Here is a 13,743-nt window from a genome sequence, read left to right as displayed (position 1 = left end):
ATATACAGAAAGCAATTACGCCGGCGTATCCATAGTTACGCAGCGTAATTGCTAAGTAGCGCCGGCGTATCGACTTTTCTGTATTCAGAGAGCTCGATACGCCGACTGCAGCCTAAGATATGCGTGACATAAGGCTCTTACGCCGTCGTATCGTAGGCTGCATTCTTGCGATGGCCGCTAGGTGGCGTTCCCGTAGTGGTCAGCGTAGAGTAAGCAAATTGCATACTCACGCCGATTCACAACCGTACGCGCGCCCTGGGTACGCATTTTACGTCGTTTGCGTTCGTCGTTTTTTGCGTAAAGGCTGCTCCTGCTATTAGCAGGCGCAGCCAATGCTAAGTCTACCCGTCGTTCCCGCGTCGCGATTTTTAAAAATTACGTCGTTTGCGCAAGTGAATCGTGAATGGCGCTGGACGCCATTTACGTTCACGTTGAAGCAAATGACGTCCTTGCGACGTCATTTACCTGCAATGCACGTCGGGAAAGTTTCCCGACGGAGCATGCGCACTACGTTCGGCGCGGGAACGCGCCTAATTTAAATGATCCACGCCCCCTACGGGATCATTTACGCCAGGCAGTTTTCCGGAGCGCACACGCAAATTACGGAGCTACTGCTTCGTGAATGAAGCGTAGCGCAGGTAATTTACGGAGGCGTAGCGTAAAAACGGTACGCTGCGCCTCCGTAGTAGTGCGCGCCCCTACCTGAATCCACCCCACTGCTGGGAAAAGGTTCTTTAGCATCCTAGGTGGCTCCCCCTTGCTTATGCGCCCAAGGCAGCTGCCTCTCCTGCCTTCCCCTCAAACTGGCCCCCGGGTGATTGATAGGCGCGTCTGATAAATATCAGGAAAATTCCAGCAATGGCCTCTCGGGGGAGCCGTGGGTGAGAGGAGAGCAGCTGGAAGATGTGGTAGGTATGGGGGAGATTGTGTAGACGTTGGGGTGATTGAGTGTGAAAAGGGGGCCATAGAATTTGGGGTGATTAGGTGTGGGGGAGGGGCTATAGAAGTTGGGTTATTTGGTGTGGAGGAGGGGCTATAGAAGTTGGGGGTAATTATGTGTGGGGGAGGGGCTATAGATGTTGGGGTGATTATGTGTGGGGGAGGGGCTATAGAAGTTGGGGTTATTATGTGTGGGGGAGGGGCTATAGAAGTTGGGGTGATTAGGTGTGAAGGAGGGGCTATAGAAGTTGGGGTGATTATGTGTGGGGGAGGGGCTATAGAAGTTGGGGTGATTAGGTGTGAAGGAGGGGCTATAGAAGTTGGGGTGATTATGTGTGGGGGAGGGGCTATAGAAGTTGGGGTGATTAGGTGTGAAGGAGGGACTATGGAAGTTGGGGGGGGGGGGGCAAGTGTTGAGAATGGGTTGTAGAAGTTGGGGGGGTAGAAGTTGGGGTGATTAGGTGTTGAGAGTAATTATAGAAGTTGGGGTGATTTAGTGTGGAGGAGGGGTTAAAGATATTGGGGTGGTTAGAATTGAAGAGAGGCTGTAGGAGTTGGGATGGTCAGGTGAGGAGGAGGGGTTATGAGAGTTGGGGGAGGGGGTGAGTGTCAGGGAGGGGCTATAGATTTTTGGGGGGTTTAGGTGTGGAGGAGGGGCTATAGAAGTTGGGGTGATTATGTGTGGAGGAGGGGTTATAGAAGTTGGGGTGATTAGGTGTGGAGGAGGGGCTATATAAGTTGGGGGGGTAAGTTTTAAGGAGGGGTTATAGAAGTTGGGGTGATTAGGTGTGAAGGAGGGACTATGGAAGTTGGGGTGGGTTGTAGAAGTTGGGGGGGGTAGAAGTTGGGGTGATTAGGTGTTGAGGAGGCTATAGAAGTTGGGGGGGGGGTAAGCTTTAAGGAGGGGTTATAGAAGTTGGGGTGATTAGGTGTGGGGGAGGGGCTATAGAAGTTGGGGTGATTAGGTGTGGAGGAGGGGCTATAGAAGTTGGGGTGATTAGGTATGGAGGAGGGGCTATAGAAGTTGGGGTGATTAGGTGTGGAGGAGGGGTTATAGAAGTTGGGGTGATTAGGTGTGGAGGAGGAGCTAAACAAGTTGGGGTGATTAGGTGTGGAGGAGGAGCTAAACAAGTTGGGGTGATTAGGTGTGGAGGAGGGGCTATAGAAGTTGGGGTGATTAGGTGTGGAGGAGGGGCTATAGAAGTTGGGGGGGTAAGTTTTAAGGAGGGGTTATAGAAGTTGGGGTGATTAGGTGTGGAGGAGGGGCTATAGAAGTTGGGGGGGTAAGTTTTAAGGAGTGGTTATAGAAGTTAGGGTATTGCGGTGTGGAGGGGGGACTGATGTAGTGTGGAGGAGGGGTTAAAGATATTGGGGTGGTTAGAATTGAAGAGGGGCTGTAGGAGTTGGGATGGTCAGGTGAGGAGGAGGGGTTATGAGAGTTAGTGGGGGGGGGTAAGTGTTGAGGAGGGGCTATAGAGGTTGGGGTGTTTAGATGTGGAGGAGGGGCTATACAAGTTTTTTTGGGGGGGGTAAGTGTTGAGAAGGGGCTATAGCGGTTGGGGTTATTAAGTGTTGAGGAGGGGCTATAGAGGTTTGGGGGGGGGGGGTAAGTGTTGAGAGAGGTTATTGAAGTTGGGGTGTTTAGATGTGGAGGAGGGGCTATAGAATTTAGGGGTAATTAGGTGTGGAGGAGGGGCTATAGAATTTAGGGGTAATTAGGTGTGGAGGAGGGGCTATAGAATTTGGGGTAATTGGGTGTGGAGGAGGGGCTATAGAATTTGGGGTAATTGGGTGTGGAAGAGGGGCTATCATTTTTTTTGGGGGGGGGTAAGTGTTGATACAAGAAAAGATTTACACAAATGTAAGGGGTGTACTTACTTTTGTCAGATACTGTATATATATATAGTGACCGCTGTGCTCTGTAGATGAAAGGAGGTGTTAGCGACGGTGGCGGAGATCTGACGTGACGGCGGCGGAGATGTGACGTGAAGGCGGCGGAGATGTGACGTGAAGGCGGCGGAGATGTGACGTGAAGGCGGCGGAGATGTGACGTGACGGCGGCGGAGATGTGACGTGAAGGCGGCGGAGATGTGACGTGAAGGCGGCGGAGATGTGACGGCGGCGGAGATCTGATGTAATGGCGGCGGAGATCTGACGTGACGGCGGCGGAGATGTGACGTGACGGCGGCGGAGATGTGACGTGAAGGCGGCGGAGATGTGACGTGAAGGCGGCGGAGATGTGACGGCGGCGGAGATCTGATGTAATGGCGGCGGAGATCTGACGTGACGGCGGCGGAGATGTGACGGCGGCAGAGATCTGACGAGCCGCGTCCTGAGATCTCCCGCTGTGGAGACGCCCCCCCCCTCTCTTCTCAGAAAGTCAGGAATTTACGCGTTTCGCTCTTTCATAATTACAGCCTTCAAAGTCGCTCGCTGTGCGCAGAATGTCGCGGCGTTCCCGCAGAGAGCGCCGATCGATAAACCCGCTCTGATCCCTCTTCTTCTTTCGTGGTATTTTCAGGAGACGGACCCGGCGGGGGGGTGAAGGGCGCCGGGCGGTTAAGCCGTTTTATTTTCTGTTCGGGGAGTCGGTCGATCGCTCTCCACGTTTGATGTCGGCGGGGAAGAACGCGGCGAGGTGACGTGTTGCAGAGTAAAAGTCGTCTCGTCTCTCACAGATCGCCGCGGATCGTAGAAAGGAGAGAGAGAGAGAAAAAAAAGGGGTTTCCATAGCAACAGCAGCATCAGCTGCGCGGTCGGCGGGCGCCGTGCACGGCGACAATATTCAGGACGGAGTAATCCAATCAATCGTTCGTCCGCTAATTCTGACTGACGGCTGGAAAGCCAAACTGCGTGCCGAGCACTTCCAGCGAGAACGCGATCTCCGCCATTCCTGGAATATTTAGACATTTGCTGTTCCATATTTCCATACTTGTAGTTATGTATAAAGTTTTTATATCAAATAATTCTTAACATTTGAATGCTGAGTCACTGCTGAGAGGGGGAGCAGGGGGAGTCTGGGCTGTTGAATCACTGCTGAGAGGGGGGAGCAGGGGGATCTGAGCTGCTGAGCACAGGGAAACATGCAAACTCCATGCAGACTGGCCGGGATTCAAAGCATTCTTATTGGATATTTTCTTCTTCTCCTCCCATTTCTGTCTCCATCACATCAGATTTTGATGATCGGCTTCATTGACATTTTTTGGAGGAGGGGCTGAAGCCTTGTCCCCGCCCCTTGCGGAGTCTCATGGTCTTTGCTCTTCTTTCAGGTGGTGGCGAACGTCCTGATCTTCTTGTGTACGAATATTGTCGGGATTTGCACCCATTATCCTGCGGAGGTGTCCCAGCGCCAGGCCTTCCAGGAGACCCGGGAATGCATCCAGGCGCGACTCCATTCCCAGAGGGAGAACCAGCAACAGGTAGGAAACCTGAACAGATCCGCAACGTATGAGAGACACACCTCCTCCTCGCTGTGAGCCCTCACCATGAGGACCCTCACTAGATGACTAGACACCATAGTCTCTTCTCACCCCTCCCCTTCCCCAAGCCCTCCCACGAGGACCCTCACTGTGAGCCCTCCCATTAATGATCCTCAGTAGATCACTAGACACTGCAGTCTCTCCGCCCCCATTCCCCAAGCCCTCCCATGAGGACCCTCACTATATCACTAGACACTATAGTCTCTTCTCACCCCTCCCCTTCCCCAAGTCCTCCTACAAAGACCCTCACTGTGAGCCCTCCCATGAGGGCCCTCACAAAGATCACTATAGTCTCTTCCCACCCCCCAAGCCCTCCCATGAGGACCCTCGCTGTAAACCCTCCCATGAGGACCCTTAGTAGATCACTAGACACTGCAGTCTCTCCACCCCCCTTCCCCAAGACCTCCCATGAGGACCCTCACTATATCACTAGACACTATAGTCTCTTCTCACCCCCTCCCCATGCCCTCCCATGAGGACCCTTGCTGTGAGCTGCCCCACGAGGACCTTTGCTGTGAGCCCTCTCATGAGGATCCTCACTGTGAGCCCTCCCATGAGGACCCTTACTAGATTACTAGACACTATAGTCTCTTCTCACCTCCCCCTTCCCCAAGCCCTCCCACAAGGACCTTCACTAGATCACTAGACACTGCAGTCTCTCAACCCCCCCTTCCCCCAAACCCTCCCATGAGGACCCTCGCTGTGAACCCTCCCATGAGGACCCTCGCTGTGAGCCGCCCCATGAGGACCTTCGCTGTGAGCCGCCCCATGAGGACCTTCGCTGTGAGCCCTCTCATGAGGACCCTCACTAGATTACTAGACACTATAGTCTCTTCTTACCTCCCCCTTCCCCAAGCCCTCCCATGAGGACCCTCACAAAGATCACTAGACACTATAGACTCTTCTCACCTCTCCCATGAGGACCCTCAGTAGATCACAAGACACTAGTCTTTCTACCCCCCCCTTCCCCAAGCCCTCCCATGAGGACCCTTGCTGTGAACCCTCCCATGAGGACTCTTGCTGTGCGCCGCCCCAACTTCCCTCCATCTCAGGAAATGTTGGCCTTTCCATTGATTGGCCAAAAGAGGCTCCTAGTAGTGCTGGGACAAGGTCATCCAGGGCTAAGATGGCAAATTGCGCCCCCCTCCCCAGGTGGAGTCCCCAATAGAGTCCCCCTTTACATGAGGTGCCCCCAATAGAGTCCCCCCTTTACAAATTCTGGCAAAACTGAATGTTCCCCGGCTATTTTCTCTCCAGGTTGGATGTTCTACTTTCATATGAAGTTTGAATGTGGAAAATACCACTAGATGGAGCTGATGATCATAGGGGGGATTTTTTAATTTTTTTTTATTTACTATGAACATGGGCTCCATCCAGTGGCCAAAAAGAGGTATTGTCCCAATTGGCATTATTGAAGAACATTCGACCTGGATAGAAAATAGTCTAGTAACATTCGATTTTTGTGGGAATTCTCACAGAATGAATGTAAAATTCAATTCATCGGGATAAAAAAGTCAGCTGTGCGATGTTTCTAAAGGTGTTTTAATCGGTTTTTTTTTTTACCCACCAGGAACGGCTGCTGCTGTCCGTACTTCCCCGCCATGTCGCCATGGAGATGAAGGCCGACATCAACGCCAAGCAGGAAGATATGATGTTCCACAAGATCTACATCCAGAAACACGACAACGTCAGGTAGGAGGATGATGAGAGTTATAATCCGAACGAAGATGCCTTCTTTGGTATGCAGGCGGGCATCAATATCCTGACTCCGCCCCCCCGGGGGAGGATCAGGGCCTTCAGGGTTACAAAAGGGTCTCACAATGAGAGCTCCTGCCTGTGTGGTTCTCTCTTGGTACATACACAGATATACACTATATAACCAAAAGTATTGGGACGCCTGCCTTTACACACACATGAACGTTAATGGCATCCCAGTCTTAGTCCGGAGGGTTCAATATTGAGTTGGCTCCGCCTTTTGCAGCTATAACAACTTCAACTCTTCTGGGAAGAAGGCCGTCCACAAGGTTTAGGAGGGTGTCTATGGGAATGTTTCACCATTCTTCCAGTAATGCATTAGTGAGATCAGGCACTGATGTTGGAGGAGAAGGTCTGGCTTGCAGTCTGCGCTCCTAATTCATCCCAAAGGTGTTCGATCAGGTTGAGGTCAGGACTCTGTGCAGCCCAGTCAAGTTCCTCCACCCCCCCAAACTCGCTCATCCGTATCTTTGTGGACCTTGCTTTGTGCACAGACAGCAAAAAAAAAAAAAACAATGCAGGGGTTCTAATCCCTCTCCTCTCCAAAAACAAATACAAAAAAAAAAGTTTTGCCTTTAGTTATACTGAACCTCTATTCAGTGTACTAAATGATTAGATGCGGCCAATCGTAGCCAATCACAACCAATAAACAGTGTCTACTCTACACGCCGTCATCCAGGAAAAATATTTGGTATCGCAGTGAAATTTATTGCTATAAGCAAGTCTGGAATGTATATAAAAAAAATCCTGATCAACTCCCCTGCACTGTGGTACATTGTTACTATGGTAACACTGTATTCCTCTGGTTACAGTATGTAAAAAATTCTTGGCGGTGGGCGTACTGGAGGTGCAGGGACTGGCGGTGGGGGACTGGCGCTGCGGGGACTGGCGCTGCGGGGACTGGCGGTGGGGGGACTGGCGGTGGGGGGACTGGCGGTGCGGGGACTGGCGCTGCGGGGACTGGCGCTGCGGGGACTGTCGGTGCGGGGACTGGCGCTGCGGGGACTGGCGCTGCGGGGACTGGCGCTGCGGGGACTGGCGCTGCGGGGACTGGCGCTGCGGGGACTGTCGGTGCGGGGACTGGCGCTGCGGGGACTGGCGCTGCGGGGACTGGCGGTGGGGGGACTGGCGGTGCGGGGACTGGCGGAGGGGGGACTGGCGGTGCGGGGACTGGCGGTGGGGGGACTGGCGGTGCGGGGACTGGCGGTGGGGGGACTGGCGGTGCGGGGACTGGCGGTGCGGGGACTGGCGGAGGGGGGACTGGCGGTGCGGGGACTGGCGGTGCGGGGACTGGCGGAGGGGGGACTGGCGGTGCGGGGACTGGCGGTGCGGGGACTGGTGGTGCTGGGAATAGAGGTTCGGGGACTGGCGGTGCGGGACTGGTGGTTGGGGGGACTGGCGGTGGGGAGACTGGCGGTGGGGGGGACTGGCGGTGCGGGGACTGGTGGTGGGGGGACTGGCGGTGCGGGGAATAGAGGTTCGGGGACTGGCGGTGCGAGGACTGGCGGTGCGGGGACTGGCGGTGCGGGGACTGGCGGTGGGGGGACTGGCGGTGCGGGGAATAGAGGTTCGGGGACTGGCGGTGCGAGGACTGGCGGTGCGGGGACTGACGGTGCGGGGACTGGCGGTGGGGGGACTGGCGGTGGGGGGAATAGAGGTTCGGGGACTGGCGGTGCTGGGAATAGAGGTGCGGGGACTGACGGTGCGGGGACTGACGGTGCAGGGACTGGCAGTGCAGGGACTGGCGCTTGTGGCGCTCCCTCATCCACAAGGACAGCTGCACTCGGCGGTTTGACTTTGAATGTATTTTCCGTGTTGCCGATTCTTTTATTTGCTTCCTGTCCTCCTATTGGTGCCAACAAGCTATAAATAACCAGCGCAGGTTTCCCTCGCTCGGCCTTCTGGGTAATGTGGCCCTTCCAGGGGGGGGGGGGTCATTGTATTAGATCAGAGCCGGGTCCAGCTCCAGGCCGGAGTCCCCGGGACCATTCAATGTGCTTCCTGTGAGTTCTGAACAAACAGCAGAACTTCCTCCGAAAGACAACGGTTCAGATTTACTTCCCGCTGACAGCTGGAGATCCCTGAATGTTCACCGAATTCTCTGCCAGGACCCCGAGGTCCCAATTCCAAAGGGGGGGGGGGAGGGGCTCGTCACTTGCTACTTTTTTTATTATTATTATTCAAATTTATAGTATAAAACAAATACGCAATATCTCACAAAAGTAAGTACACCCCTCAGTCACATCTGTGTAAATCTTTTCTTGTATCTTTTCATGTGACAACACTGAAGAGATGACACTTTGTATCTACAATGTTGTGTAGTGAGTGTACAGTGGGGGGGGGGGTTGTGTAGTGAGTGTACAGCTTGTGTAACAAATAACTCAACACACAGCCATTCATGTCTAAACCGCTGGCAACAAAAGTCAGTACACCCCTAAGTGAAAATGTCCAAATTGGGCCCAAAGTGTCAGTATTTTGTGTGGCCTCCATTATTTTTAACCCTCTTGGGCATGGAGGTCACCAGAGCTTCACAGGTTGTCACTGGAGTCCTCTTCCCCTCCCCCATGATGACATCACAGAGCTGGTGAATGTTGGAGATCTTGGGCTCCTCCCCCTTCCCCCCACAGATGATAATAAGGGTTTAGGTCTGGAGACATGCTTGGCCAGTCCATCACCTTTACCCTCAGCTTCTTTAGCAAGGCAGTGGTGGTCTTGGAGGTGTGTTTGGGGTGGTTATCATGTTGGAATACTACCCTGCGGCCCAGTCTCTGAAGGGAGGGGATCATGCTCTGCTTCAGTAGGTCACAGTACAGTGTATATATATATATATATATATATTTAGATTTCCACTGTAAGGTGTGTATTATGAGCTCTTATTATATAATTTAAAAAAACAAAAACACATAATGTAAAAAGAATAAAAAATAAAATAAGAAATGCTGTAAATAACAAATATCATGCTGTTTTATGAATAAAATAACATTACATGGCAGTCCATTTGGTTTGTGATATTTATAGTATCTAAAGCTAAAAACTTCTTTCCCCGGAGACACAAAAGAAAAGCGGGGGTGGGGTGGCGGAGGATCGCCCTCTAATTGTCACTGGAACAGATGTCCTCGTTGGAACATTCTCTCCCAATTCTTGCTGCTGTGACCGGCGGAAAATTTGGGATTTCTCATAACTTTCTGTTTCAGTGACAAAGGTCACCAAATATAGAGGATGAACCTCCCAAACGGGGGCCCAAAGAGAAATAAAAACCCGACAAGCCTCTAACCCCTCAGCATTGCATTTAAAGATAAGTAAAAAAAAAAAATTTTTTTTACTTTTAAGCATTTTTTTTAAAACAGAGATTTATTTCTGATACAAAAATTCGATAAATATTTCTCGAAAAAAAAAATATATATATATACCGTATATATACTTTTGTTTTAACTGGAGTTTTGTGGAAAAAACATCAACATCGTTTTTTTCTTTTTATCTTCTTGGTATTTGAATATTATCTTCACATTTTTTTTATTATTATATTTTATTTTATATTATATTTTTTAAAACAGATATTTATTTCTGATACGAAAAATTTATAAATATTTCTAAAAAAAATGTTTTTTTCTTTTTTCTCTGACCTGCAGTTTTGTGAAAAAAACATCAACGTATTTTTTTTTTATCCTCTTGGTATTTTGAATGTCATCTTCACATTTATTTTTTAAAACAGAAATGTATTTCTGTTACGAAAATTCGATAAATATTTCTAAAAAAAAAAAAATAATAATTCTCTGACCTGCAGTTTTGTGGAAAAAAAACATCAAAGTTGTTTTTTTTTTTTTTATCATCTTGGTATTTGAATATCATCTTCAGAGACATTTGTTTTTGTTCTCTGACCTGCAGTATTCTGGAAAAAACATCCACAAATATACATTTTTTTCTTCTTGGTATTTCTGTTTAAAAAAAATGTGGAGATGATATTCAATATCATCTTCACATTTTTTTTTAAACAGAAATTTATTTCTGATACAAAAATTCGATAAATATTTCTCGAAAAAAATATATACTTTTTTTTAAACTGGAGTTTTGTGGAAAAAACATCAACATATTTTTTTTTCTATCTCCTTGGTATTTGAATATCATCTTCACATTTTTTTTAAAACAGACATTTATTTCTGATCTTTTTTTTTTTTTATCCTCTTGTAATTTGAATGTCATCTTCACATTTTTTTTTTTTAATTTATTGAAATTTATTTCTGATACAAAAATTCGATAAATATTTCTCAAAAAGAAAAAAAAATTCTCTGACCTGCAGTTTTGTGGGAAAAAAATCAACGTCGTTTATTTTTTATCTTCTTTGAAGATGATATTCAAATACCAAGAAGATAGAAAAAAAAAAAATATGTGGATGTTTTTTCCAGAATACTGCAGGCCAGAGAAAAAAAATGTCTCTCAAGATGATATTTAAATACTGTGACTTTTTTTTTTCTCTCTGACCTGCAGTATTCTAGAAAAAACATCCACGTATTTTTTTTTTTTTTTTATCTTCTTGGTATTTGAATATCATCTTCACATTTTTTTTAAAACAGACATTTATTTCTGATACGAAAATTTGATAAATGTTTTTTTAAAAAAAAAATTCTCTGACCCGCACCCGCAACGTCGTTTTTTTTATATTCTTGGTATTTAAATATCATCTTCAGAGACATTTTTTTTTCTCTCTGACCTGCAGTATTCTGGAAAAAACATCCACGTTTTTTTTTTTTTTTTATCTTCTTGGTATTTGAATATCATCTTCACATTTTTTTTTTAAACAGAAATACATTTTTGATATAAAAATTCAATAAATATTTCTCAAAAAAAATATTTTTTTTCTCTGACCTGCAGTTTTGTGGTATTTGAATATCATCTTCACATGTAAGATTGTGTTTTATATGACTTTTTATAAGACTATGAAATTAGCGCAATGTGCGAGTAGCGGCGTCTTGATCTGGCGACCTGCCGTCCTCGCGCGTGTCGTCCGTGTCACCGGAATAGCGTGTTCATGTCAGAGGAACACATCGCCGTCTCTTCTCTCCGGTGACTTTAGTACATAGGTCATTCTTCTCTGTGACACCCGCTCCTCCCCGCGTGCTAGGAAGCCCATTAATAACGGCGACCTACATTACAGAGACGCGATAACAACCTTCAGGGGAAAAATGATAAAATGGAACAAGAAAATAAATATTTCTCGAATTTACTATAATGTACACCAATGTGTCTGCTGCCCTGGATGTATAGGGGGATGGGATCATTTGTGTCTCAGCCCCTCCCACAATGGTGACATTTCCTGCTTGTGTCTCTGCCCCTCCCACAGATTTTCTGCAGTAGTTTGTGTCTCTGCCCCTCCCACAATGGGGAGATTTCCTGCAGTAGTTTGTGTCTCTGCCCCTCCCACAATGAGGAGATTTCCTGCAGTAGTTTGTGTCTCTGCCCCTCCCACAATGGGGAGATTTCCCTGCAGTAGTTTGTGTCTCTGCCCCTCCCACAATGGTGAGATTCCCTGCAGTAGTTTGTGTCTCTGCCCCTCCCACAATGGGGAGATTTCCTGCAGTAGTTTGTGTCTCTGCCCCTCCCACAATGAGGAGATTTCCTGCAGTAGTTTGTGTCTCGGCCCCTCCCACAATGGTGAGATTTCCTGCAGTAGTTGTGTCTCTGCCCCTCCCACAATATGGAGATTTCCTGCAGTAGTTTGTGTCTCTGCCCCTCCCACAATGGTGAGATTTCCTGCAGTAGTTTGTGTCTCTGCCCCTCCCACAATGGGGAGATTTCCTGCAGTAGTTTGTGTCTCTGCCCCTCCCACAATGGGGGGATTTCCCGCAGCAGTTTGCGTCTCGGCCCCTCCCACAATGGGGGGATTTCCCGCAGTAGTTTGCGTCTCTGCCCCTCCCACAATGAGGAGATTTCCTGCAGTAGTTTGTGTCTCTGCCCCTTCCCACAATGGGGAGGTTCCCTGCAGTAGTTTGTGTCTCTGCCCCTCCCACAATGGGGAGATTTCCTGCAGTAGTTTGTGCCTCTGCCCCTCCCACAATGGGGAGATTTCCCGCAGTAGTTTGTGTCTCTGCCCCTCCCACAATGGGGAGATTTCCTGCAGTAGTTTGTGTCTCTGCCCCTCCCACAATGGGGAGATTTCCTGCAGTAGTTTGTGTCTCTGCCCCTCCCACAATGGTGAGATTCCCTGCAGTAGTTTGTGTCTCTGCCCCTCCCACAATGGGGAGATTTCCCTGCAGTAGTTTGTGTCTCTGCCCCTCCCACAATGGGGAGATTTCCCGCAGTAGTTTGTGTCTCTGCCCCTCCCACAATGGGGGGATTTCCCGCAGCAGTTTGCGTCTCGGCCCCTCCCACAATGGGGGGATTTCCCGCAGTAGTTTGCGTCTCTGCCCCTCCCACAATGGGGAGATTTCCTGCAGTAGTTTGTGTCTCTGCCCCTTCCCACAATGGGGAGGTTCCCTGCAGTAGTTTGTGTCTCTGCCCCTCCCACAATGGGGAGATTTCCTGCAGTAGTTTGTGCCTCTGCCCCTCCCACAATGGGGAGATTTCCCGCAGTAGTTTGTGTCTCTGCCCCTCCCACAATGGTGAGATTTCCTGCAGTAGTTTGTGTCTCTGCCCCTCCCACAATGGGGAGATTTCCTGCAGTAGTTTGTGTCTCTGCCCCTCCCACAATGGTGAGATTCCCTGCAGTAGTTTGTGTCTCTGCCCCTCCCACAATGGGGAGATTTCCCTGCAGTAGTTTGTGTCTCTGCCCCTCCCACAATGGGGAGATTTCCCGCAGTAGTTTGTGTCTCTGCCCCTCCCACAATGGGGAGATTTCCTGCAGTAGTTTGTGTCTCTGCCCCTCCCACAATGGGGAGATTTCCCTGCAGTAGTTTGTGTCTCTGCCCCTCCCACAATGGTGAGATTCCCTGCAGTAGTTTGTGTCTCTGCCCCTCCCACAATGGGGAGATTTCCCTGCAGTAGTTTGTGTCTCGGCCCCTCCCACAATGGTGAGATTTCCTGCAGTAGTTTGTGTCTCTGCCCCTCCCACAATGGTGAGGTTTCCTGCAGTAGTTTGTGTCTCTGCCCCTCCCACAATGGTGAGATTTCCCGCTAGTAGTTTGTGTCTCTGCCCCTCCCACAATGGTGAGATTTCCTGCAGTAGTTTGTGTCTCTGCCCCTCCCACAATGGTGAGGTTTCCTGCAGTAGTTTGTGTCTCTGCCCCTCCCACAATGGTGAGATTTCCCGCTAGTAGTTTGTGTCTCTGCCCCTCCCACAATGGGGAGGTTTCCTGCAGTAGTTTGTGTCTCTGCCCCTCCCACAATGAGGAGATTTCCTGCAGTAGTTTGTGTCTCTGCCCCTCCCACAATGGTGAGATTCCCTGCAGTAGTTTGTGTCTCTGCCCGTCCCACAATGGGGAGATTTCCTGCAGTAGTTTGTGTCTCTGCCCCTCCCACAATGAGGAGATTTCCTGCAGTAGTTTGTGTCTCTGCTCCTCCCACAATGGTGAGATTTCCCTGCAGTAGTTTGTGTCTCTGCCCCTCCCACAATGAGATTTCCTGCAGTAGTTTGTGT

The 13,743-nt window shown here is 49.3% G+C and overlaps 1 protein-coding gene across 1 annotated transcript in view; it reads left to right on the top strand.

The window, feature by feature from the left end:
• Positions 1-13,743, top strand: part of ADCY5 (adenylate cyclase 5) — a 169,587-nt gene that overhangs the window by 94,275 nt on the left and 61,569 nt on the right. Inside the window, exons 2-3 of the mRNA XM_040358311.1 lie at positions 4,209-4,358; positions 5,989-6,110. Of these exons, the coding sequence (XP_040214245.1) occupies positions 4,209-4,358; positions 5,989-6,110 (272 nt within the window). The remainder of the gene's footprint in view (positions 1-4,208; positions 4,359-5,988; positions 6,111-13,743) is intronic.

Source organism: Rana temporaria, chromosome 6 (assembly GCF_905171775.1).
Source record: "Rana temporaria chromosome 6, aRanTem1.1, whole genome shotgun sequence".
In the NCBI taxonomy this organism is placed as follows: domain Eukaryota; kingdom Metazoa; phylum Chordata; class Amphibia; order Anura; family Ranidae; genus Rana; species Rana temporaria.
The sequence above is the reverse complement of the archived record's forward strand: the minus strand, read 5'-3'. Positions and strand labels throughout refer to the sequence as shown.